At 36.4% G+C, this 22701-nt stretch overlaps 1 protein-coding gene across 18 annotated transcripts in view; it reads left to right on the plus strand.

Annotated features, from left to right (window-relative positions):
* Positions 1 to 22701, plus strand: part of LARS2 (leucyl-tRNA synthetase 2, mitochondrial) — a 94301-nt gene that overhangs the window by 39390 nt on the left and 32210 nt on the right. For all 18 annotated transcript variants that reach the window (XR_003257872.1, XR_003257873.1, XM_026091769.1 and 15 more), the window contains 7 exons: positions 4493 to 4600; positions 5611 to 5770; positions 9373 to 9477; positions 12201 to 12316; positions 13326 to 13609; positions 16856 to 16954; positions 19732 to 19869. Coding sequence is in view for 16 of the 18 variants with exons in the window: in XM_026091769.1 (XP_025947554.1) it covers positions 4493 to 4600; positions 5611 to 5770; positions 9373 to 9477; positions 12201 to 12316; positions 13326 to 13609; positions 16856 to 16954; positions 19732 to 19869 (1010 nt within the window). In the remaining 2 variants the exon portion in view is untranslated. The remainder of the gene's footprint in view (positions 1 to 4492; positions 4601 to 5610; positions 5771 to 9372; positions 9478 to 12200; positions 12317 to 13325; positions 13610 to 16855; positions 16955 to 19731; positions 19870 to 22701) is intronic.

Genomic DNA, 22701 nt, shown 5'->3' on the forward strand with positions numbered 1-22701 from the left:
TCATTTTAATCCCAAAAGATCTTGAATATTTCTTTGACTCTTGACAAAATTTGTCCTTAACAGCAATGCTTTTTATTTTAATTTTTGTTTTAATTTGGTAAAAGACAGTTTTGTTTTGCTAATGAATTGGATGCTTTTGAAATGAAACCTTCTGCCAACCTTTTTGTTTTAGTCTTGTTATTCTGTTACAAACTTGTCAAGCTTCATTAAAGTGTCTTCACTGAAAGTAGAATAAACTTTTGGCTTTATAGCTCACACTTAGATTTTTCATTTTATTGCATTTACTCTCATGGAGATGTTGAAACTCTTCTCATTCAGTATGAAAGTAGTGTCAGGCATTGATCCTATTTAAAATAGTATTTCCCAAAGTCAGTCAGAGATTGAATTTTTTTACGTGCTCATCAGAATCCTCCCTTTTTGCATTGCAGATGGGGAGGATCTTTTGGAATTGAGAATTGAGGAATTTGGAATTGAATCTTGGGAAAGTATAAAGCCCTTCTGTTCTTTGGATGTACTTATTTTCTTCTGCCCAAAGATTGCTGAACAGTTCTCTCTATAAATTTTCAACAGACTAATAACTGCATATGTGAGATCTGTTACCACTTTCAGGACGCTTTATTTCTAGTTTCAGACCTGGTCATCATTATCTGTAAAGACTTTTCAGCAAACTTGTCTTGATTTTGTGATTTTCTGATAATCTGAACTGGCTTTCACCTTCTAGGTATTCCAGAATTTCCTATTTATTTTGAAAGAATAAAGCAGTCCTGTGAAGCATTAGTTTATCCTGAATCTCTAACTTCTCCAGCCCTTAAATCAAACTTTCCTAAGAGTTTAATAGCCTTCAAGTCATTCTTAGCTCTAAGTGTAGCTTTGATTTCTCAAACTTTCACCAAGTCTATCTTCAGACCTAGAAGACGGCCAAAGCGTATTCATCATTTACCTTGACTATTTCTGTCTTGTATTTAGTTTTCATTCATTACATTTCATTCATTCATTGCATTGCATTTTAAAATTTGCCTAAAATTATTACTTCGTCTTTAAGACAGGCCCCAAACTCCTCTTGACTATTCAAAAATGGGACCATCTCAACATTGTGCCACTTTCTTTGCTTTTAAAATTGTACTACTAATTTTTATAACTGGTCTAGTTTTCAGTGTTTTATATGGCCTTTTCCTTACCTGTGTTCCTGTTTTTCTTTTTTTAACTCTTCTTATTTCTGTTCTCCTCAAGATGGGAGTCATTTCTCTTGTCATGAGATGTGTGTGTTTGGAGTTTTCTTCTGTCTTCCTGAGCCATGAAAAATGAAAGTATTCCTTACAGAAACAGTCTGCTACCTAATGTTTCCAAGTTTCTCACCATTAAATCATCATCATAAATTTGAAAGTAGAATTTGACTACTTTATCATTCTCTGCTTAATGCATCATGATACTTTCTGTTCTTTGTATATTGCAGAATCTACCGTGATGTTAGTTGTGTTTATTCCTGTGTGCTGGGGATCCTCATGTCTCCTGTCGATTGTCTCCTCCATGTTACCTAGTTAACCTATTTTATGGCACAGTTGACTAGGAGTTATGTACTTGTCTTTGAGGGTCAGAATTTTTGTTTAAGGATCATATCACACAGGGCAGTGATTGTAAAATAGTAATAATACTTGGCAACAGAGTTCATGGAACTAATCTAATGTTTTCAAAAGTTGCTTTACCAAACACGGCAGTAACTTTAAAAAAAAAAAAAAAGAACATGGAAGCAAAGTTCATGGAATTAATACTAATGTTTCAAAAAATTATTATAATATTTAGGAATTTCTGTGTTAACTTAGGTGAGCTTCCATTCATACAATTTCTTATACCTAAGTAGGTTAGGTATACCTTTTTAAAAATAAAAACAATAAATGTTTTTTAACATGTATTTATATATATATGTTTTTGCAGGGTGTACTGCAGTTGGATTTGAAGATGAGAAATTTTTTGAAACACTTTCCCTTAAACGTTTTTTAAAAATTCTTAGTTTGCTCAGATGAATTTTGAATGTAAAGTGCATTAGTGTGTGCATTGATGAGTATCTCCACTTTCCTGTTAGTCAGTATCATAGGTTAATTTACCATCCAGTAACATTTATTAACATGTTAGCAATATACATACTGTATATTTTTTGCCTCTGTAAGATCATATAAAAATTTTGTTTTGTGTGTTGTTGATTTTCTGCTTCATTTGCCATCTGTAGCCTTGACAAGAAACCAGAGCAGCATGTTGAGTACAAAGAGTAGAGAATAATAATTCCATGTTGGAATTTAAGAGTTTTTGTTTGTTTGTTTTATTACAGTATACTGTTCATGTACACATTAAGACGTGAAGTGTTTGCGACCTCTGCTAGGCTCTGTTGTCGCTCAGAATTAGCTTTGTTATCTTCACTCAGGTGAAACTAAGTTGGCTCTTATATAATGTGTTTAGCTGCATGGAACAATTGCATTATCAACAGAAGAGCTGGGCGAAGTCAAACTGCAGCCTCTGAAAACCATTGTCACACTGGTATCAACGGGGGTCTTATATTAATCCTGCAGTGAAGAATCTCTAGAAAGTTTTGCAAAGAAAATTTTGGCAAGCAGCTGTAGACTTTACAATGTCAGTAAAGCACATGCACATTTAGATGCTTCTGCCAGCAAAATGTAATGTAGATTAGAATGAATATCCGAGCAGGAGATTTTATAAAAGTTTGCTAAYGTTTCCAGCCAGTCTGTGTATATTGACACAATTTCATACTTGTATATATTCTTTGGATGAATTTTATGCATTATAAAAGTATTGGATATATATCTAGTTATTCCTTATTCTTTGGTAGGTGTATGTTTACATGGATTGYTCATGACAGATGTCTGTCTCAGTAGTCTCTGGGACTCTAAATTTAATGAGAATAATGAGAATTTGGAATTCTCTGTGGTGTAGTACACTTGCAATTGTGGACTAAAATTGATCAAAATTACAGTATTATTAAAAACCTTCCGAAACCTTACCATTCTTGTATTTATAAATCATCAGAAATGAATTCGTTTCTTAAGGATGTAAAAAAGCAGTAATAACCCCAAATGGTGTAATGTTATGATTTATGAATGACATGCCATTTATTATATTTTGAATGATAGAGACACAACAGAGCACAAACCAGCATTTAATCCTTGTAACATCTTTTATGCATCTCATTTTGAAAATATTTTAAAATGTAGTTAAAACATAAAAGTTGAAAAAGAGCTGTGTATTCAGTAAGTTTCTAACTTGTGACTATTTAATTTAGGAGTGGAGCCTAATAGGTGCTGTCCATCCTTGCAGGTTGTTAATGGGATAAAAACCAGCTTGCACATTTGATGTTGGAGTCATACAGCTAAAGGAAAAATAGTTCAACGTGTTGCCTTATTCTTAGATTTTTAACTGTAATTGTTCAGCATATCCACCGTCTGAATGACTCATGCCTCTGATTGTATTTCTGCCAAAGTAAAGATTTTGGACAGTCTTGGAGTATTCATAACAAAAATGTGAAGTATTTGAAGTGAAAATTGAGATTAGCTTTGAGTTATCCATCTTTTTGTACCTCTTCTCCTTTAATTTTTATATTTTCTTTCACTAAAAACATACTTTTCAAATTGTTTAGACAAACTACTTGGAATAGTTCTTCATTGTGCTGCCATGCCATACATTAGAAAGTGCATTGATATATAGATATATCCCTTGCTGAGTATAACTATAGATATAAGCTACAGGTTGGCTATAGTGGAGAGTAGGACATTATGGATAACGAAGGAGCCAGCGCTTAATTTCTTCTCTGCTGTATATTTAAAAGCTCATGTAATAAATTCACATTTTGAATTTAATATGAACCATTATTGCTATGATTTTTTTTATTTCGCACGGGACAATGTCAGCAAAAGATGTCACTCAATTTTGGAGCCTATTGTACAAATATAAATGTGAAGTACAAAAAATGGATAGGCAGCTGGAAACTCTATTTTGCCATTTTAAGTCAAAGCTTGAAAAATTTAGGACATGCCAATGTCATTAGTCTGAATGCCATTTCCAGGCTATTGTCTAGAAAGGACTAATGCAAACGTACATTTCACTCCTGCAAGCACATCTCTATTTTAGTCTTGTTCAGCTCATTAGGTCACTTACAGTTCCTGCAATTTACAGAATCCTAATATTTTCTGTGTTTGTGTTYATCTAAGGGTTTTGTTCTTTGTTTAAGGTTTAGTCTATTCAGAAGGAAGGTCTCTTTTTTAATAACCATAGGGGTTCTGTTAGAGACATTCATTCCTGTGGCTTGTGCCATGTTAATTTTGTTCTCAAGGAGATGAATTTGAGGCAGGAGAAGTATAAAAACGCCTCTTCTTATGTTTTTCCCCAGCACCTCATCATTTTGCTGCTAGTTGTAATTGAACCTCTAGCCTTCATTTATATGTTTACAAAACCTAAATGTCCCAATTGTTTTTTTTTATTATAATAGGCTATGTTTGATGCTTTGTCTGATCTCCCTGAGTGGTATGGTATAAAGGAAATGCAAGCAAATTGGATAGGCGACTGTTCTGGATGCTCTCTTGACTTCTTGCTAAAGGTAAGTCAGCAGTTTCTATGTTGCTGTCTCAGCTGGGCTAAACACAACCCTTGAAATGCATGATGGGATGGCTTTTCAGATCTAAAAAAACTTGAAACCTAATAAAAGATAATATTACGCATTCATAGCCAGACCCACACTGATTCCTGAAGAACCACATGAGTATGTTGAAATGATAATCCCTGCTGTCCTGCTTAGGAAAGGGTGTGTGTGTTCAAGTGCAACATTGGATGCAAGTTGGCTATGTGCATTTGTGCCAGAATACATGCCAGCTGACGAGAATTCCTGAAAACGAAGACATTCAGGAGAGCAGTGCYGAGAGTTATCAAGTGGCACAGAGCGAGTCAGCTGGGTTCTAGCTGGGCTTTAGTATCTCTCTGCACAGCAGACTCGGGTTGACTTCAGGCAGGCCACTTGATGTCTCTCCACTGTGCTTTCCAATATCTGTTTCATTTAGGTTTGTCCATAATTTCATTTATTACACTACAATAATTAAGACAATGAAAAACAGAATTAAGTAGTGATGGAACTGCAGGGAAGTCCTGATATAAAAAAAGGAAGGAGAAAGGAGAGGAAGGAAAGAGAAACCTTAAGAAAATTATAATTATCTAGAAAACAATGGGAAAATCTGAAGTCCTTCTGAAGAGATGCAAAAGGCTTCTCAGATATGATAGTGACAGAAGAAATTTTCAGAGGCCCTAATGGCAGTTCAGCCCTTGTGCTTCAGAACTTTATGATGCTCATTTGCTCTGGCCTAATATCTGAGAAGTGGTTTCTTATTTTAAACCTGAATTTCTGGGAACCTCAAATTGAGACAGCTTAAACTTTTCTAATACCTCTGAATACCACACTGCTACAGATGTATTTTGTTAGTTAAATTGTTTTTTATCAATTGCTTCTAAAAATCTGTATCAATACCTGCTATTGAAAAATCTCCTTCTAAGAGAAAGGCTGCACTTCTAACGGAGAAAAAAATAAACTCATCTGGGATATTTTCTGTTCTTTACTAGGTTAATGGTAAAGTAACAGGAGAGAAGGTAACAGCTTACACCTGTACGCCTGAAGCCATTTATGGAGCTTCCCATTTGTATATCTTACCAGCTCACAGACTACTGCATGGGAATAGCTGTCTGAAGGAAGTCTTTCAGAGGGAGTTCATCCAAGGGAAAGGTGATATTTTTCTTAGACTGCATTTTGTTGCAAGAGTACAACAATTTTAGAGAATAATCTTCAAAAAATGTGTGCCCTGCTGAGCATGAACAGTTCCTCTTGAGAGGGAACAGTTCCTCTCAATTCTTTGTGCATGTCAAATAGTACCACATCAGCTTGTCATGCCCTCAGAGTAGGGTAATGGTAGCTACGTTAGAATTCTTACTTTTGGAATGGTTGTAAAGCTTTATAATTTGTAAAAGTAATGAACCAGATTCTCTTTTCCTTATGCAATGGAAGTGCGTAGTCAAACTCTGACTATGCCAGCCCACTGGAAAATTTCTCTGCTGTAGGTAGTATGTCGTTAGAACAGAGCCGGCAGAACCAGCTCTTGCACCAGCAATGATCTCTTCCCATCGTAGGGAATATAGAGTGGGGAAGAGATCATTGATACATAGCAAAGTAGATCATTGATATGTAGCAAAATAATACTCTGCTGTACAAATCCTCAGTTTATATATGGTTCTAATAGAGTAAATTCAGAGTAGCCCATATGGCCATTATGGCAGGTCCTGACTTGTACAGAGGTTACAAATAAGGTAGTGGTAATTGGTTTCTTGTCTGCCTGCACTGAGTGTCCCTGGCCTACTATTTTTTGTCATTTGGAAGTCCAGAAAATTACAAGAGTAAATACAAAATATATTGTATATGTATATTTCTTCTTAAGGCTGTTGTTCAATATTTATTCTTCTCTTCACTACTGAAAACGTGGCTTCATCATGTATAGACCATCCCATGTCAATAGCAAAAAGCAGGAATCTTGGGGGAAAACACTCTGCTTGCACAGAACCTGCTTTATTTTGGGATGATTCATTTCTATAACCTTGATATATTTTCCTTGGTAGCAGAAAAAAATGGAGCTTGAATGTGTTGACTATGTAGAGCCCTTGTCCCAGAAGGAGGGATAGCAATGGCTTGGAGAATTTTTATTAAGGAACAAAGGAACAAATTACAGCTCCTACAGTTCAGCCAAATCAAAGCACAGCCCCCAAGAAAGGTGCATCCATGTGAGTGCCTGCATCTTTGTTGAATCTTGTGTTTTATGCCAAAGTACACAAGTGCAAAACAAAGCACAACAGTATATTTTTCATATTTTTTTTTTTTAATGTGGAAATACTTGAAAGCTTTTTTGTTTCTGTTAACAACTTCACCTTTTGGTTGAGCGAAATCAAGAAACTTTCAACCAAGAGATGACATCCAGAAGATACTGAAAAAGAGGCTTTCAAGTGGAAACTATTCCAGAATCTTAATTCTACTATAGCTGTGTACTCCTGCTATTTGTGAATGTATTTATATATATATTCTGCAGTTGAAATAGGCTGATATTTGATAGTGYGTTATTCAAGCATTTCAAAGGCACAGACTAGTATTTTCCAAAGAAGAGAAGCTATATGAATAGAATTCATACATGGACTTTCATATATCCATTTCAGCCATGGTACATATGAATGCCATGAGCAATGGCATTCAGGTCAAAAGATATTTAGGATTGCCTTGAATAGACCATAGTTTTACCATTAACCAGATTTTTTTTTTTAATTCACAGTAACCTGAAAATGTTATGTTATTTTACTTTTTAGTTGTTCTCTTTTCAGCTTGGATAATCTCATAACTTCTTCTCTTTGTTGTCTGTTCTCATTTAAATAATTAGGAGGGTATGTTTGTATGTTTTCTAGCAGAGAAAAAAGCAGTAATAGGGCAAAATAACTTAAAGTTTTAATACCAGTACTCTTGGAGTACAGCTCTGTATTTTAAGCTATTATCATTTAAATAGAGGTGAGCAATTGGTTTTCAAACATTCAATTTTTAATTTAGCAAAATACTATACGTTTATTACAATCTGGTGAGTGTCCCAGTTTTGCCAGTGTGAGATGTCTGAGATAAGGGTTTGACCTTTACATTGTTCCTTAGCTCATTATAATGCTGTGCATACCCCTTCTTTTGTGTTTGTAATTATAATATTATCTCTTTACAGTTATAGTAATAACGGTATGAGCAAAGGAAGGAGTGTGTTCATAAACTGAAGAATTGTTATTATAGGTTCCAGCATAAAATTGATGTTATTGCTAGGGGAAGAGAGAAGTTATTTTTAAAAGCAGACTGTCCTACCTACTCAGCTTCCTGTTCATGAGACTTTTTGCTTAGTTGCTTTCAAAGACTGAAATGATTCCTTTTCTACTTTTTTAAACAGAGGAGGAAAGCTATATGCAATGGTTTGAACAGAAGAATTTTTCTCCAGATTATTGATAATGCAGCATCAAGATGGGTATCTCACAGAGCTGAAATTTGAAAAAGTAGTTATCAGAAATAAATAAATATAGCATTTGCGTTAACAAGACAGATGAGGTATAACAGCCCTATTCTCTGAAATGTTTTTATTTTATTTCAAGCAGACTTTACGTGCATAACAGTACAAGCCTGAGGTTCTACTCAGCTTAACTATGAAGATAGGCGGAAGGAAGCTCTTAGTGGTTTGTATTTTAATTATTACAATGTAGAGTCAGGTCCCAGAAATGCTAAATTTGTCCCTCATCCTTGCAAAACAAGGATAGATTTAGTTTACTGTGTGTGAGTCTCTAAAATTATATCTTTAAAATTGAGGCCTTTTATGTTTTAACTGACAACTAAAGATCCTGACACCATATTTTTCAAGGGTAGGTATCTTACCACAATCTTTGACTGACAAAGTTTGCTTTCTTTACTGTTGCATAGTATGATGTGCAGCAGTTATGCACGTGACTGATTTTCAAAAGTATCATCGGTTTACATAGTGGTTTTGAAGCTGCTTTGAGCTTAAAGGTGCTAAAAAGTTAGAAACAGTTCCAAATTGAGACCTGGGGGTTCAATCCTCAAAACTTAGGAGTGTTCAGGTTAGATTTTCTTCTTTCCAAGCTCCCAAAGCTACAAAATAAAAATCAGTTTCAGTTTATTGCAGTCCTCACCCTTGATTCTCCCTTCTCTCTCCCCTTCTCTAGGGATATTGGTTTCCAGGATAGTGATGCAAGCCTGTCTCTAATATGAATATCAGTATTTTCTTTAGAAATCAATCAGTTATGTAGATTGTTTTTACACAGGCCAGTATTTCTTATGCTTTGTGTTCTTCTGTAAGAAAGCAAGTCATAAGCATAGTATATACGCTCCCTTTCAGTTCTGTCTGAATCACTGGGGGGTTTTTTGCCTAGTTCTGTGATAGTGTATAAATCAGGGCTGCTTATTTTCTGGCCTTATTAGTACTGGTTCATACCACTTTATAGCAATCCTTCCTTTTGCTCGAGGACTGCAATTTTTTTATTACAATCCAAATCTCACTCTGTTTTTATTCAGGTGTTAAGTTTTTTTTTCTTTTAATTACAAATATTTTTCAGTCAGACTTACTGAAGCTTTTAATACCTCTCAACTTCTTAAAAATGTGGTGGTTTTTCATTTTCTTTCTTGTTTAAATTACAATTTTGTTTAAATTTTATGAAAGTTTAAGATAAACTGAGATTTTCTTTTAATAGTAAGCAATATTCTTAGCATATCTACTGTCATATTTTACTTGTTATCTCTACATTTGTTTTCAGACTGCCTTACTTCAGTGACAGCTGTGAATTTGCTTACCAATCAGGAGATTCCTATAGTCATCTCAGCAAAACCAAATTTTGAGAATTTTCTCAATACTAAAATAGGTAGGTGACAATTAATGTGTAAATGAAATATAATTTTCAGTTACTGTGTTGGAGCACCAGAAGCTGTTGTGATAAATCTTTGAATTTAATGGCTCTTTTCCGGACTTTGGAACTCATGCTGTTGTTCATTAAGGAAGAAGGAAAGGAGAAGTAGCCATGTAGAATCTGGGGGAAGATTTACAGGATGATAGATTTTAATGGAAATATTATAAAATTAGTAAATTTAATGGGAGGTAGACTTGAGAATCTGTATATCTCAAGCAGATTGATGACATACAGCATGTGTACATTTGGAGGTCTTTCACCATCCTTAATGAAAACAGAACTCTACCATTGTTTGACATAAACATTTTGCAAAAGACCCAAACTTGTAGGTTGTTTTTGTTGTATGTGAACATAAATTATATGCATACTTACAGAGAAATGTTTCAGACAGGTTTTCTTCAGTAAATGCACTAAACTTCCAAATTTGACTGTTACTTGTTTATATTATGTTGAGATCGGTAAAGTAATTCATTGCAGATAATAGTTCTTTTCAGTTAGTCTTGGCAAGTTATCTTGGACCCTTTATCTCTAAAGGAAGTATTCCCATAACTTTAGGCACCTAACTTAGGATTATTATTATTTGTTGTGGTCTCAGCTGAAATAAATAGTCAGTGTTGTATGCCAATTCTGATAAGATATAGTTCTTTATCTCTTCTTCCCCATACCACTACCTTCTTTGTTCCTTCACTCCCTTTTTGTTGCCTCTGTCTGTCTTCTTTCCCACCCTGGGACTGCTACTGTCTCCTCTGCATTATTGCCAATGTTGGCTGTTCTGGGACTGAACAGAACTGAATAAAACCAGCTGGCTCTGCAGAGCCACTTAGGGGTCTTTGTGCCATTCTCCTTGGTGCTGCTTTTACTGAGTATTGTGCAAAAATATCTTGGGTGACCCTCACAGGGCTGGAGACTATTCACTTGGGCTGGACACCAGACCTTACTTGTAATGTGCCTGCATCTTACTCTTCAGGACTGAACCGGTTTCGAGAACCAGAACCTTTTCTGGAGTAAGAGGAGCCAAATAATTGAGATGCCTAATCTTATTTTTCATTAAAAACTTCCATGTTGTTCACTGGCATGTGCCTTGGCCTTATGTCTGTTGGAAACAGCCCAGATCTTCCCAGGAAGTTCTGGATGCCAGCTGTTGAGTTTTGCAAAAGTACATTAATAGCATCATCTTTTCAAAAGCAAGGAAGACCAAAAAGGGGAGTCTGCTTTTTCCATTTGTAGAGCATATTGTGAAGCCACCTGTTGCAGACTGCAGAGCTCTTTGACAAATTAAGATACATATATTATGCTATAACAGGGCCTTTAAATGGCAAGAGAGTACATCTGCTGAAAAGATTAAATGGTGGTTCCTTATTTTGCTAGTGAGGGAGTTATTTGTTGTGGAAGTGTCTTGTTTGGTTTTCATTTGTTATCTGCTTCCAAATTTCCATATATTGACAGAGTTAATATATTTATGGTAGCAGGCATTTCACTGCCTAAACAAAGATGCGTATTAAACTGGTTTTGAATGCAGTTTGTATGTTAATAATCCTAATGTGCTCAGTGATATTTTGAGAGTTTTTGGTCTGTAGCTTTAACCAAACTCTTATTGCGTTGGATTGTTTGTATAGGCTTCTTTGCCTTTTAAAGATGATAGCGAACCTGCAAGATTATCCAAAATATTAAATAAATTATCACCAAAAGAAAAAATATGCAGAAAGATGTATCTCCCTGTGACATAATAGATCTGCTAGTATCTCAGCGATACTTCAGAGTACAATTGTATAATAAAGTTAACAGATTTCTTAACTTGCCCCTGAAAGGTAGTCCTCCAAAGTGGAACACAGTCACTACTAAACTGCATGCAGCAAAGTCAGAGGGAAGATGTCAGCATCTATCAATATGAATGAGGAATATTTAAAGATAATGTGTTGTTTTATGATGCTGGTAAATTGCTGTAATAAAAAGAAGTCTGTGTGGGTTGGAAGAGGAACTTGTATTCAGAATGTACGACTGTCCCAAATAATAAGATGCAAAGGGAAAGACAGCATCAGGAGTCTCAAATATTCTGACATCTGTGGCTTATTAGAAAGTGCTCTCAGTAGCTATATTCTGAGTAGAAAATTGATATTCTTTTGAATGGATTTTTCTTCACATTAAAAACAAATCATGTCTTTCATAAGAAGTTAAAGGGATAGTAATGTTAAAGACTGTAGTGTTGTGATGCATTTTAATAAGCTATGAATTTAGAAAGTAATAAAATGTGCTATTAAAACAAGGGGACTATTACTTATGCTGTTTGTTTAGTATTTATGTTTCTCATCCTAACAAATTAAATTTATGTATAAATCTAAATTATGTTTAAATAATATATTTAAATTTCTGTTATTTATCTAAAATTCACAGTTTTCTTTTTAGACTCTTTCTGAACCAGGTAATTTTCAGGCTCTTTTGAGGTAGGACATTGACATTTGGGTTACAGAGAAACTGATAAAACATATTTATAATTATTGCTTCTTCAGTTTCACTGCTTGAAGGATATTTTTATTGATCTTAAATTTTTAAACTTTTGGGGGCTAAATATAAATCATTATAAAGAGTTGGAGTGACATAGAAAGAAAATATTGTACCCTCAAATGGTCAATATCCATGTCATTCAATTCCAGAACTCTTTTTTTTTTTCTCCTTTCTAGGAATTCCTAGTACTAGTACAGAAGATGCCACAGTAGCTAAGAATCTGGGACTTTCTTTCACTGAAGTCATTGAAACATTGCCAAATGGTTTGGAGAAAGTCATTAATTCTGGTGAGGTGGGTGTACAAGTACTGAGTTCCTCTCCAACATGCAATAACAGTGCAAACTAAAACTGCTTTCTGGAAAATCCCAAATACTTTGCATGATTTCAGGGATTTTTGATTGTTTTATGTTTTTTAAGACCTAAGCCAGATCTATGCTATTTCATTTCTAGGAACACTTTAATGATAACCTTTATTAGTTCTTCTGTAGCAATAAAATGAATTTATTCCCAGTCTTAATCTTTTGTACGTGATAAGAAAATGTGGTATTTGTCTGAGTTTTGTAATGGAAAGTGAATAATTGATTCTATGTTAAAAGTTGATTCTTACTTTCATCATCTCTGTATGTTTTTAAGCTAAATGTTAACGCATTAGTCCTTTTTCACATATTCATTGAAATATATTGTAAGCCTTTCTGGTAAAAACATATCTGCCTTAAGTGGCATAGAAATATTATCTTTAAATCAAATATATAGAATGTTATAGCCCTAGCAAAGATGCTGTTTGACAGAATATGAGCTTTGTGTCTGCTACTACATGACAGATAGGGTCTAAGTGGTTAAAAGGTATGTGGAAGCAAGGAACAGAATAACCTCAAACACACACTGAGAAGGAAAGCTGATCTGCCATCCATATTTCCTCAGTCTCTGCCTTGTATTGGTGATATTCTGGAAGTTTTGGCATACAGCTKCTGGATAAAATATCAGCAATAAATGCAAATATTTGCAAATAAAAGCTGAAGGGGTCTACAGGGTCCTTTCTCAGTCCTATTCAGGCCATCAAGGATGTTACCTTTGAGCAGGAGGGTTTAAATAAGTCCATTGACTATATGTGAATAGGCCCTTGGATAGGAGGATGCTAAGCAATGGGAAAGGGAAAATTAATATTAGATTCAAACTTTGTCACGCAGAAATGGCATTTCTGACTTTTATGACTGTTTTTGCATTTTCACTAGTAGCAGATATGATTTTTTTCTTTCTTCTTCCATTTCTGTCTGTCTCTCTCTTCCCCCCGCCCTCATCAGTTCACAAGCATGACTCGACAGGAGGCTTTAAAAGCTGTTACCCAGCAGGCCAAAAATAAAGGAATAGGTGGAGACCTAACAAGTGACAAATTAAGAGACTGGTTAATATCTCGACAGCGGTACTGGGGAACACCAATTCCTATCATTCACTGCCAGACATGTGGCACTGTCTCCGTACCTTATGAGGACTTACCTGTGGTATTGCCTAATGTAACCACCTTTACAGGGAAGGGAGCCTCACCTTTAGAAAATGTTCCAGAATGGGTGAACTGTTCATGTCCAAGGTAAGCAGATGCTGCAGTTACTGCAGACCGGGAAGGATCGCTGTGTACTTGCCTGTTTCTTGTACTCATTTCATAAATGTTGACAACCGATCACCCTAAGATACTGTTCTGGAAGGATGTTTGGTCTGACCCCGTGTAGTTGTTTTTCTGTACTCTATAAAACTCCTTGTTTGCAGCGCAGATACCAACTGCTATTTCTTGATAAATAAGCTGAAACAAAGCTCACTGTTTTTAAGTTGGAGGAAATAAATTAGGGAAACAATTATTTTCCTCCCTTTCTGCCATTTCTTTACAGTATTTCCTACTTCACTTACTGCAAGAACTTTCATTCTCTCTCACCAGCAGAGTTAATATAAAGCTTAAGATGATTATTGAATTACTTCTTCCTGGTAAGAAAACTAACATCTCGTTAATTTTCTTAACAATAGCCCAACAATATTGTTTGCTCTGCTATATAATTCTTTATCATGAAGGATTACATGCACTGTAAATTATACATGACAGCATATAATTCAGATTGAAGGAGGTAGTACATATATGCCTCTTGTCGACATTGTAATCGTTATTGTTTGTAGTCCAGCTGCTTAAGAAAAGAAGCAGCCTGAATCAGATAGCTAGGGAGAGATATGTCATGAAGATCAGATGTCCAATCTTGAGGGCCGCTTAGATGCCCTGTACACTGTAGTTTGCCTGCGGGTTCTGCATAGGGAACTAGCAGAACAGGAGTTATCGCAGGTAGGATTTTCCTCAGCAATATAACGGAAGGTTGCTTCTAACGGACTGACCAAACAGGAAGCACACCGTCAGGCTGCCAGGCAGGAGAACCAGACGTATAAATGGCCCTGGGGCTCTCGTTGATAACRCAGCAGTTTCATAACATCTCCCTTTCTTTTAGCATTTGCAGGTTAGAATATTAGTGTGCTTTTCATTTATAATGAGGCAGCTTGGGCACAGGAGTTCTGGGATTCTCTGGAAACCTGTGTTTTGACCTTAGTTGATAGCGTGTATTTTAAGTAAAACATACATTTACCTTCATACTTTTGCATAGAAAATTTCATTTTAGATATGTCTAAATTACGTGTAGGACCATATTCTAAAGTGTGACTGATACAAGGAAGCATTACTAAACAAGACTTTCAGGTTTAGGAAAACCCCCCAGCARTGACCTGATCTAAAATTCCTGATTTTAACTGAAAAGTTTAACTGATTTAAATGAAAGTGACTGTCTACACTACTGGCCTCTTCCTGGCTTTCATTCAGAAGTGATTTTTTTGTAAGATAACCAGGCAACAATGTAGTTTTTGATGTATAGCAAATACTTGTTTTTGGATATCTTTTTGTGACTGCTATACTTAGAAATGAATCAAAGGCATTTGTTTAGTCAGAAATAATGGCATACAGGATCAGTTTCATAGCCTAAAATGTGGTGGTTTGCTGAAATTTACTTTTTTTATTTTCATCTTTATTTAGCTTTTACTTTCATTATTTTATTTGACAGGTATTTTCAATATTTCTCATCCATATATCCTCTGCAGTTTCAAATCCTTTCTGAAGCATTGCCTTCATGTGTGCCCAGTCATCCTTATCTCTTGTTTTTCCTTGCTCTGAGGAGTTAAGTCATCCCTTCCTTTAGTCATTCTCTCCAGTAACAAGGTTTTTTTCCTTTGGTTGTATTTAATATTTAGAATTACTAAGGAAAATGAGATGGAAAGATACAAAAGTCTGTGAAAACTCAAATTTGAGTTTCAAGAATGTAAGCAATCATAAATAGAAAGAGATGCCTAAGTTATTCATTCTTATACAAGTTCAGATAATCAGGTTAACTGTCTGAAGGTTGTCTGACTAGATTACAACATTGTGCCTGATGGATATATTTTGAAAGATGCCCATGCTGTCTCTATGTTAGTGAGCTATGTCCATTTAGAGTACAAGCAACAGCAGAGGTATGAAGCAGGTAGAACTGTGGTTCAATGATTGTAAAGTATTATTTCGACTGAAAAGCCATTCATTTCAATGTAATACAGTATTTATTTTATATTGACCAAATCTCTGCTTATATGTACAATCTAATAAAAATGGTTATATTAAAAAGCAACTAGAAGTAAAATTCCTTTACTACATTATTCCTGTTGAAGGAGAAACTTGCTGATAAAAATGGACCTTGAGCAGAGACAGAGTGAAGGAAAAGGCTAAGTGGTGATACTCAGAAACTTGCCTTGGCAAGCCAAGCTGAAGTATCAGGCAGGCAGAGAGATGTTGTAGCTCAGCCATCAGGCTTGATCGCAGACTAAAGGTACAACGGGAAAATATTAAATAGCTGGTGGCCACTCTTTATTACATATATTATGTGCAAGTGTGTCACAGGTTGCAAAGTTTCATTAATATTAGAGAAATCTCATTGTTTCAACAGTTAAGAGTTTTCAAGAGGGATCATTTACAGTAAATGGAAACTTACCAAATGTGATTATTTGCTCCATTAAGAAAATAATTTATATTCAGGGAGAAATTAGAGGCAAACAACTTGAGCTTCTAGAACTCATTTTAAAACTGTGTTTATCAGTGCTGCCAATGTAACTCCTAGCAAAAATTGATTTGCAGTAATCACAAATTAAAATTGTGCTACAAGGTCTAGAAAAGATTTGATACATCTCAGAAGCTGAAATTAAACTAAGTTCATTTTTTTTTCTGGGATTTTAGAAACTGAATCTTCAAACACCTTTTTGTGAAGACAGTGAGTGAGAGGCAACCAGCCTGCTCCTGCCGCTGAATGTTTATAAAATGATTTGTCTGATGGTACCTAAGGAGTGTGATATATATTTAGTACCCATCGACCTTATGGCAAAGCACACTTGTCTGTGCTTTAAGACTTGCTTACTATTTGTGTAACTTTTTCAAAACATGAAGCACAGTGTCAGGGTTTTTTTAATGGCAATTCTAAAAAATTCCAGGAGCATATGATTGAGAGGGCAGTCTTGTGTTGTGCAGTCTTCCACTATTCCTTCATTTTAAAGCCATTTAGGCTTTTTTTGTTTTGTGTTTTGATTTGGTTTGTTTGGGAGGGAGAGGGAAGGAGAGTTGGCCCTGTTACTTATACTGGACATTTTTCCAACATATCACTGCTTTAACTCTTCAGACTTTCAATTTTCAATCTAGATTTCTTCATGGCCATTCTGTACCTGTTTGTTCCTCTGCCAAGCTTGTCGCTTATCTTAAAAATAGTCTTGTCCTTCCTTCTCTCTTGCTCAGGTGTAAGGCAGCTGCAAGGCGAGAAACTGATACCATGGATACATTTGTTGACTCTGCTTGGTATTACCTGAGATACACTGACCCTCACAACACTGAACGGTAAGGGATCCAGACCCAGGGCCATGTGGTGGGCAAATCTGCTTTACAGAATAGAAGGGAAGAAAGAAGGAAGGAAGGAAGAGGCTGGATACTCTGGTGCTTCTAGCTTCTGCCTTTCCAGAAGGGCAGTGTAAATCCATTTGCTGCCCTGATTTTGTGCCTGCTGTCTGTCCCTGAGCACAGCACAGAGTGGACTAAGAGTTGCTGTAAAATTATGGCATTTGGTTGTGCCCAGTCCAGGAGATCTATGAGGGCAGAACGTGTAGACACAACTACGTTAAGTGGGGGAGCTGCAAGGCAAGGGGCAGGAGTTTGCATGGAAGGGCGTTATGAGACACAGCATAAAGGAAGAGTTCAGCTGAGGAGCTAAAGGAATTTATTAGTGGAGGATGCCATTAAGAATAACAGCCTACTGTAACTCTTCTCTCCGAAATTGTGGTAAGTTGTGTTGTGTGTACCCTCCCTAGTAATAGACTGAATATTTTAATGTGTAGAAAGACAGTGCTTTTTCACTGGTAAGAAGAGGATTTTGGTGTAACATCCAGCTGCCCAGAATGACACCTTAAATTAGCTCTTTTAGAATTCTGATAAATCATGCTGCTTCCTCGTGTTCAGACCTAAAGTGAAGTGGCAGCAGAGTAAGTTCCTGTTGTGTTGTTACTTTGGCTGTATCCATAATTAATAAAAGGAGATTTTTCTTGTGCTGTGTATTAGTGGCTGCAGCATGAAGAGCATGGGAAGACAGATGTAGTTATTTAGCTGTTTACCTGCTTCATAGTCTGCCTGTGTTAGCACTGCTGATTGTGCCTTGAGGTGTTGTGTCAAACACGGTGTTAAAGCAGCCTGCACGGAGGCTGACTCAGTTGTCCAAAAGCATTTTATATACTCTGGCCAAATTAGATCATTGCCTACAGTCACTGGATGAATAGTCGTTACTGTTTCTTGGACACGTTGAGAGCCATTGTGTGGGATAATATGATAGCAGCAAATTAGATGGGTATTTTCTGTAGGTCATTCAGTTATTGCACAGATAAATAGAAAATGTCTAGTAAATGGCCTCAGTATTCCTAGAGAATCGTACATAACAAGCTTCATGTTGGTGAATGAGTCTGGTATGATCTATTTTGTTTTAATTATTGACGTTTCCATTTTAAATTCATGGCCTCCAAGTAACGCCTATTCATATACATACAACATAGACACTTCGTTGAGACAGCTGTGTCAAGAAGGCCATTTGTATGTCTGTTTTGGCTGCCTGCTTTTATGAGATAAGACAGTAAAATATGCAGGTGTTTTCTTTTTTCTTTTTTTTTTTTTTTTTGCAAGGAGGAATTAGTGGAACAGTTCTTGTATGTGGTCAGAGGAAGATAGAGCTGCATTTTTTAGATATTGATACCACACTTAGGGCTGTTTGGGGATCCCCCCGAGCAGTGTCTGGGTACATATTTACGCCAAGGGATTCGAGTATAGCTGGACGAATTATATTTTAATACTGGCAGCACTAGTTTAGTTAAACAAATGGAAATTCTTCTCTGGACACATTTCATATTAACTTTAATAAGTTTTTAGTATTCTTGCATTATGCAGAATGCCTTCTCCCCAACGACAGTTGGAAATATTTTTTTGTGAGTGGACAAGAAGGGCTTTTCCAGAAGCTGAAGATGACACAGTCAGGTGTAATGTCAAGCTGTCAAAGTAACAAGCTCAGTGTAGCTAAATCTGTTTTATATTGAAATAAGAATTTCAAACTTTTATACTAGATCACTAGATCTGTTTGGTATTTCCTTTCTTTCTTTTTTTAAGCTAAGGTGCATATATGTAAACCCTTTATTTCTATAATTCATATTTCAAACACCTAGAATTTGGGAGAAGTTTTCTATTGATTTTGGAATCTTGTGTACAGCAGTAAGTTTTAGCTCGTTCCATGATAGACATGAATTTCAGATCCAGTGTTTGCTTCTGGGTTCATCTGTGAAGAAAAAAAGTGTTACTAATATAAGAATTACAGATGAAATAATCAAACAAGTTAATGAAACGGGTAAATTTGTTAAAATGGGAATGTAAAATGTATGTTGAGGAAACAACATGTATTGAAATAGTGTTTTGCAGGCAGGAAGCTGTTACATGAGACACAGCGATATTTAATGAAGCAGTGAGCAATGCTAATAAACTGTGCAGGTTACCTCCAATAACTTATTAAATATGTTCTAAATGGCATCCAATGTTTATTGTAAATCCACAGAGCATCCTTCAGTTTGAGTACAAAGACCCATCTGACTCTTCAGAATGACAAGAGTTATGACAAGATGTTACATTGCCCCCTAATGGCAACAATGCAAACCTACAATTAAAAAAAAACAATTGTTTTTAAATGGGCATGTCTTTCATCTTCTTTAATAGTAATATATTTTTATGCAGAATTTGGTATCTGTAAATGCTAGAAAATTCAAAGGGTAGCTACATGTTATTTCTGGAAAAAAATGTTTTAAAGAACAGCCAAGTATTTTCATCACTTTCTTAAGTGATTAGGTGAAATTTTAGTTGCACATGTATAATATGTGAAAATCATAGTTTTGTGGATCTGTTTCTCAGTGGTGATTAGTTTTGTATATAGTTTAGTGAGCATATCACTTAAAAATTAGAAAGATCTGATATTAAAAGTTTCATTAGATGTCTAGCTCTCAGTAAACGGTGGTGTCAAGTATGATGAGCTACTTCAGTAGAGCTGGTCTTTTCTACATTGTATTTTCTCTATCTTTTTCTATTGTGTTTTTCAGGCCCTTTAATAATGCCTTGGCTGACTATTGGATGCCTGTGGATTTGTACATCGGAGGAAAGGAACATGCAGTTATGCACTTATTTTATGCTAGATTTTTCAGTCATTTTTGCCATGATCTAAAGATGACCAAACACAAGTAAGTATTATATATTTCTAGAAAAAATCATTAAAACTGCATTTAGATAACAGAAGCATTAGTGGAAAATTTTATGATGGCTGAACATTACATTGAATAAGCCTGAATTTTCGTGCTTGTCTGTCTTGGCTAAATACTTGGTTTCTTGCAGCATGTWGCATTTTCTGTATGTATGCATACATAATGTTTGTATTATATAAGTATTAACTGGTTCAGAGCAAGTGATAAAATGTTGCTGTAGATTTTTCAGCCTGCGAAAGCTTGCATCAAACTAGTGACTTCAGGCATTCTGAATAGTGCTATTATTTCAAATTAGGTAACTTCCTGCACAGTTAAAAATACCATTAATTTCAGAGGAACCATGCATATTAGAAAACTAAGCACTTCTATAATTCACTGAAGAATTGAAGCTGAACAGTGTAAAATAGTTCTTGATAAGCAAAGGTAGTATGTTTGTGCTATTTGTATTTTTATTTGATTACTTTACTCCTGTTGCTGATGCATAATCCTTTCCTTTGGTTAGGGGTAAATTTTGAGGCGGGAGAGAGAATCATTTGACTTTCTGTTCTTTGTTTTCTCAGTTAAGTTCTCAACTGGTTTGCCCCATTTCCAGTGAAATTCTGCCCTTTATACCCTAAAATGCCATCACAGGAATGCCTCAGCTGGGAAGATATTAGTGTGAGAATAACCCAAGTGTGAAATACTACCCTGTGCTCTGTTCTCCCATCAGCAGAGAGATTTGAGTAGATAGAGGTGCAAAACAAGTGATTCCATGAGAATATTTGCTCAATAATTTCTCAGTTGGCAGCTCCTGTGCGTTCATGCTTTACTAGTATCCACTCTGAAAGCATGATGTGAAAGAGGAACTTACACATGGCATTGAGCTCTCTTGAATGTAGTGGTTTTGCTACACAACTAGAATTCAAGTAGCTGTGCACCAGAAAAAGATGGAGTAGTTAATGGGGCTGTTGGAGTATTTCGCCAAGTCATTTCATAATCATTTGATGAAAGCAGGTGATGCTGTTTCCACTGCTGATTCTTGCCTGCAAAACAGTTTGGATGTGGAGATTTCTGTACCTGTGTTTTACCCTGTGGTCTCTAGCTTGCATAGTTGCAGCAGGAAGGCTGCTCTTTCTATGAGGATCTGGGGCTCCAGAAGCCAAAACTTTCTACCATAGGCACTGTTCCTTGTAGGAGAGAGTTTTGGAGCTTATCCTTGCAAGCAATTACAGGCTTATCTGTGCTACTAAAGACTTTACACTACTGATCTATGAGCTGTCTAGCAGAGCTGCAACACACAACAACAAAAAATTCTCTTGCTAGTGTAGTTGTTCCACCTCCCAGAACAACAATAACTGAATTGGCTAAAGTATTGTGGTTATTAACTGAGACCACATGGAAGGGAAGGTTTGCTTGCAAAGTAAGTGGTCCACTCTGCTGTGCAAGAAAATGAGCAAGCAAGCATAGCTGAATGGAGACCTCCTGAGTGAGCTCAAACACTTAAAAAGAAGTGCACGGAAAGCTGAAGCAGGGATGGGCTGCCCCTGGAAGAATGTGGAAGCATTGCCTGGGCAGGCAGGGATGGGATTAGGAAAGGCCAAAGCTCAGCTAGGTTTGAAACTGGTGAGGAATGGGAAGACAGTAAGAAAGGCTCCTGCAGTTACATTGACAGGAAGACCAAGGAAGATGTTGGCCCAATGCTAAATGGGACTAATGGGCTAGTAAAAAAGGACAATCTTTGCCTTGGCCTTTGCTGTCAATGTCTGTGCCTTAGGAGAGTTTTTAAAGGAGAGAGGTACTACCCTCTGTAGAATAGGATTGAGTTAGGTGCAACTTAAATAATGGACATATTCAGATCCACAGTTGCTAAAGGAGCTGGCCTGTATCATTGTGAGGCTGCCCTTTATTATTTCTGGAAGGTCATGGTAATCCAGGGATGTCCCTGATGACTGGAAAAAGGCAGATGTCATACTCATCTTTAAGAAGAGGCAAGAAGGATGATCCAATGTACTTACAAGCTAGTCAGCCTCACTTCAGACCTCCAGGAAGATTGTGACACAAATCCACCTTGAAGTAATTTTCAGACACATGAAGGACAAGAAGGTGTCTGAGAAATGCCACCACAGGTTTAAAAATGGGAAATTGTACCTGACAACCTGACCGTCCTCTATGATGAGATGAGTGGCTCTGTGGATCAGAGGAAAGCACTGCATGTCATTTACCTTGATTTTAGCAAGGCTTTTGACGATGTCTCCCATGGCATCCTTGCAGCAGACTGGGGAGATACGGGCTGAATGGGTGGACTACAAAGGGGATGGAAAAATTGTGTGGACCATCAGACTCAAAGGGTAGTTGTCAATGGTTCAAAGTCTGACTGGCAGCCAGTTACTAGTGGTATTCCTCAGGGGTCACTACGGAGGCCAATTGTGTTTTAACATTTTCATTAACAACCTGGACAATGCAACAAAATGCACCCTCCGCAGGTTCATGGAACACCACGTTGTGGGGAGCCTTGGTACTCTGGATGGCAGGGCTGCCATGCAAAGGACTTTGGACTTACACCTCCAACTTGTCAAAGCACTGACAGCAATCTTGTGAAGTTCATCAAAGACAAATGAAGAGTCCTGTACCTGGAATGCAATAACCCCTTACAACAGCGGGGCTGGGGCTGACTGTTGGGAGCAGCTCTGCAGAGAAGGGCTTTGGTAGTCCTGGTGGACAGCAAGTTGAACATTAGCAGTACACATGACAGCATACTGCACTGCATTAGCAAAAGTATGGCCAGCAGTGATTATTCTCCCCTGTTCATTACTCATGAAGTCACATCTGGAA

Source organism: Apteryx rowi, unplaced genomic scaffold (assembly GCF_003343035.1).
Source record: "Apteryx rowi isolate R43461 unplaced genomic scaffold, aptRow1 scaffold_920, whole genome shotgun sequence".
NCBI lineage: Eukaryota > Metazoa > Chordata > Aves > Apterygiformes > Apterygidae > Apteryx > Apteryx rowi.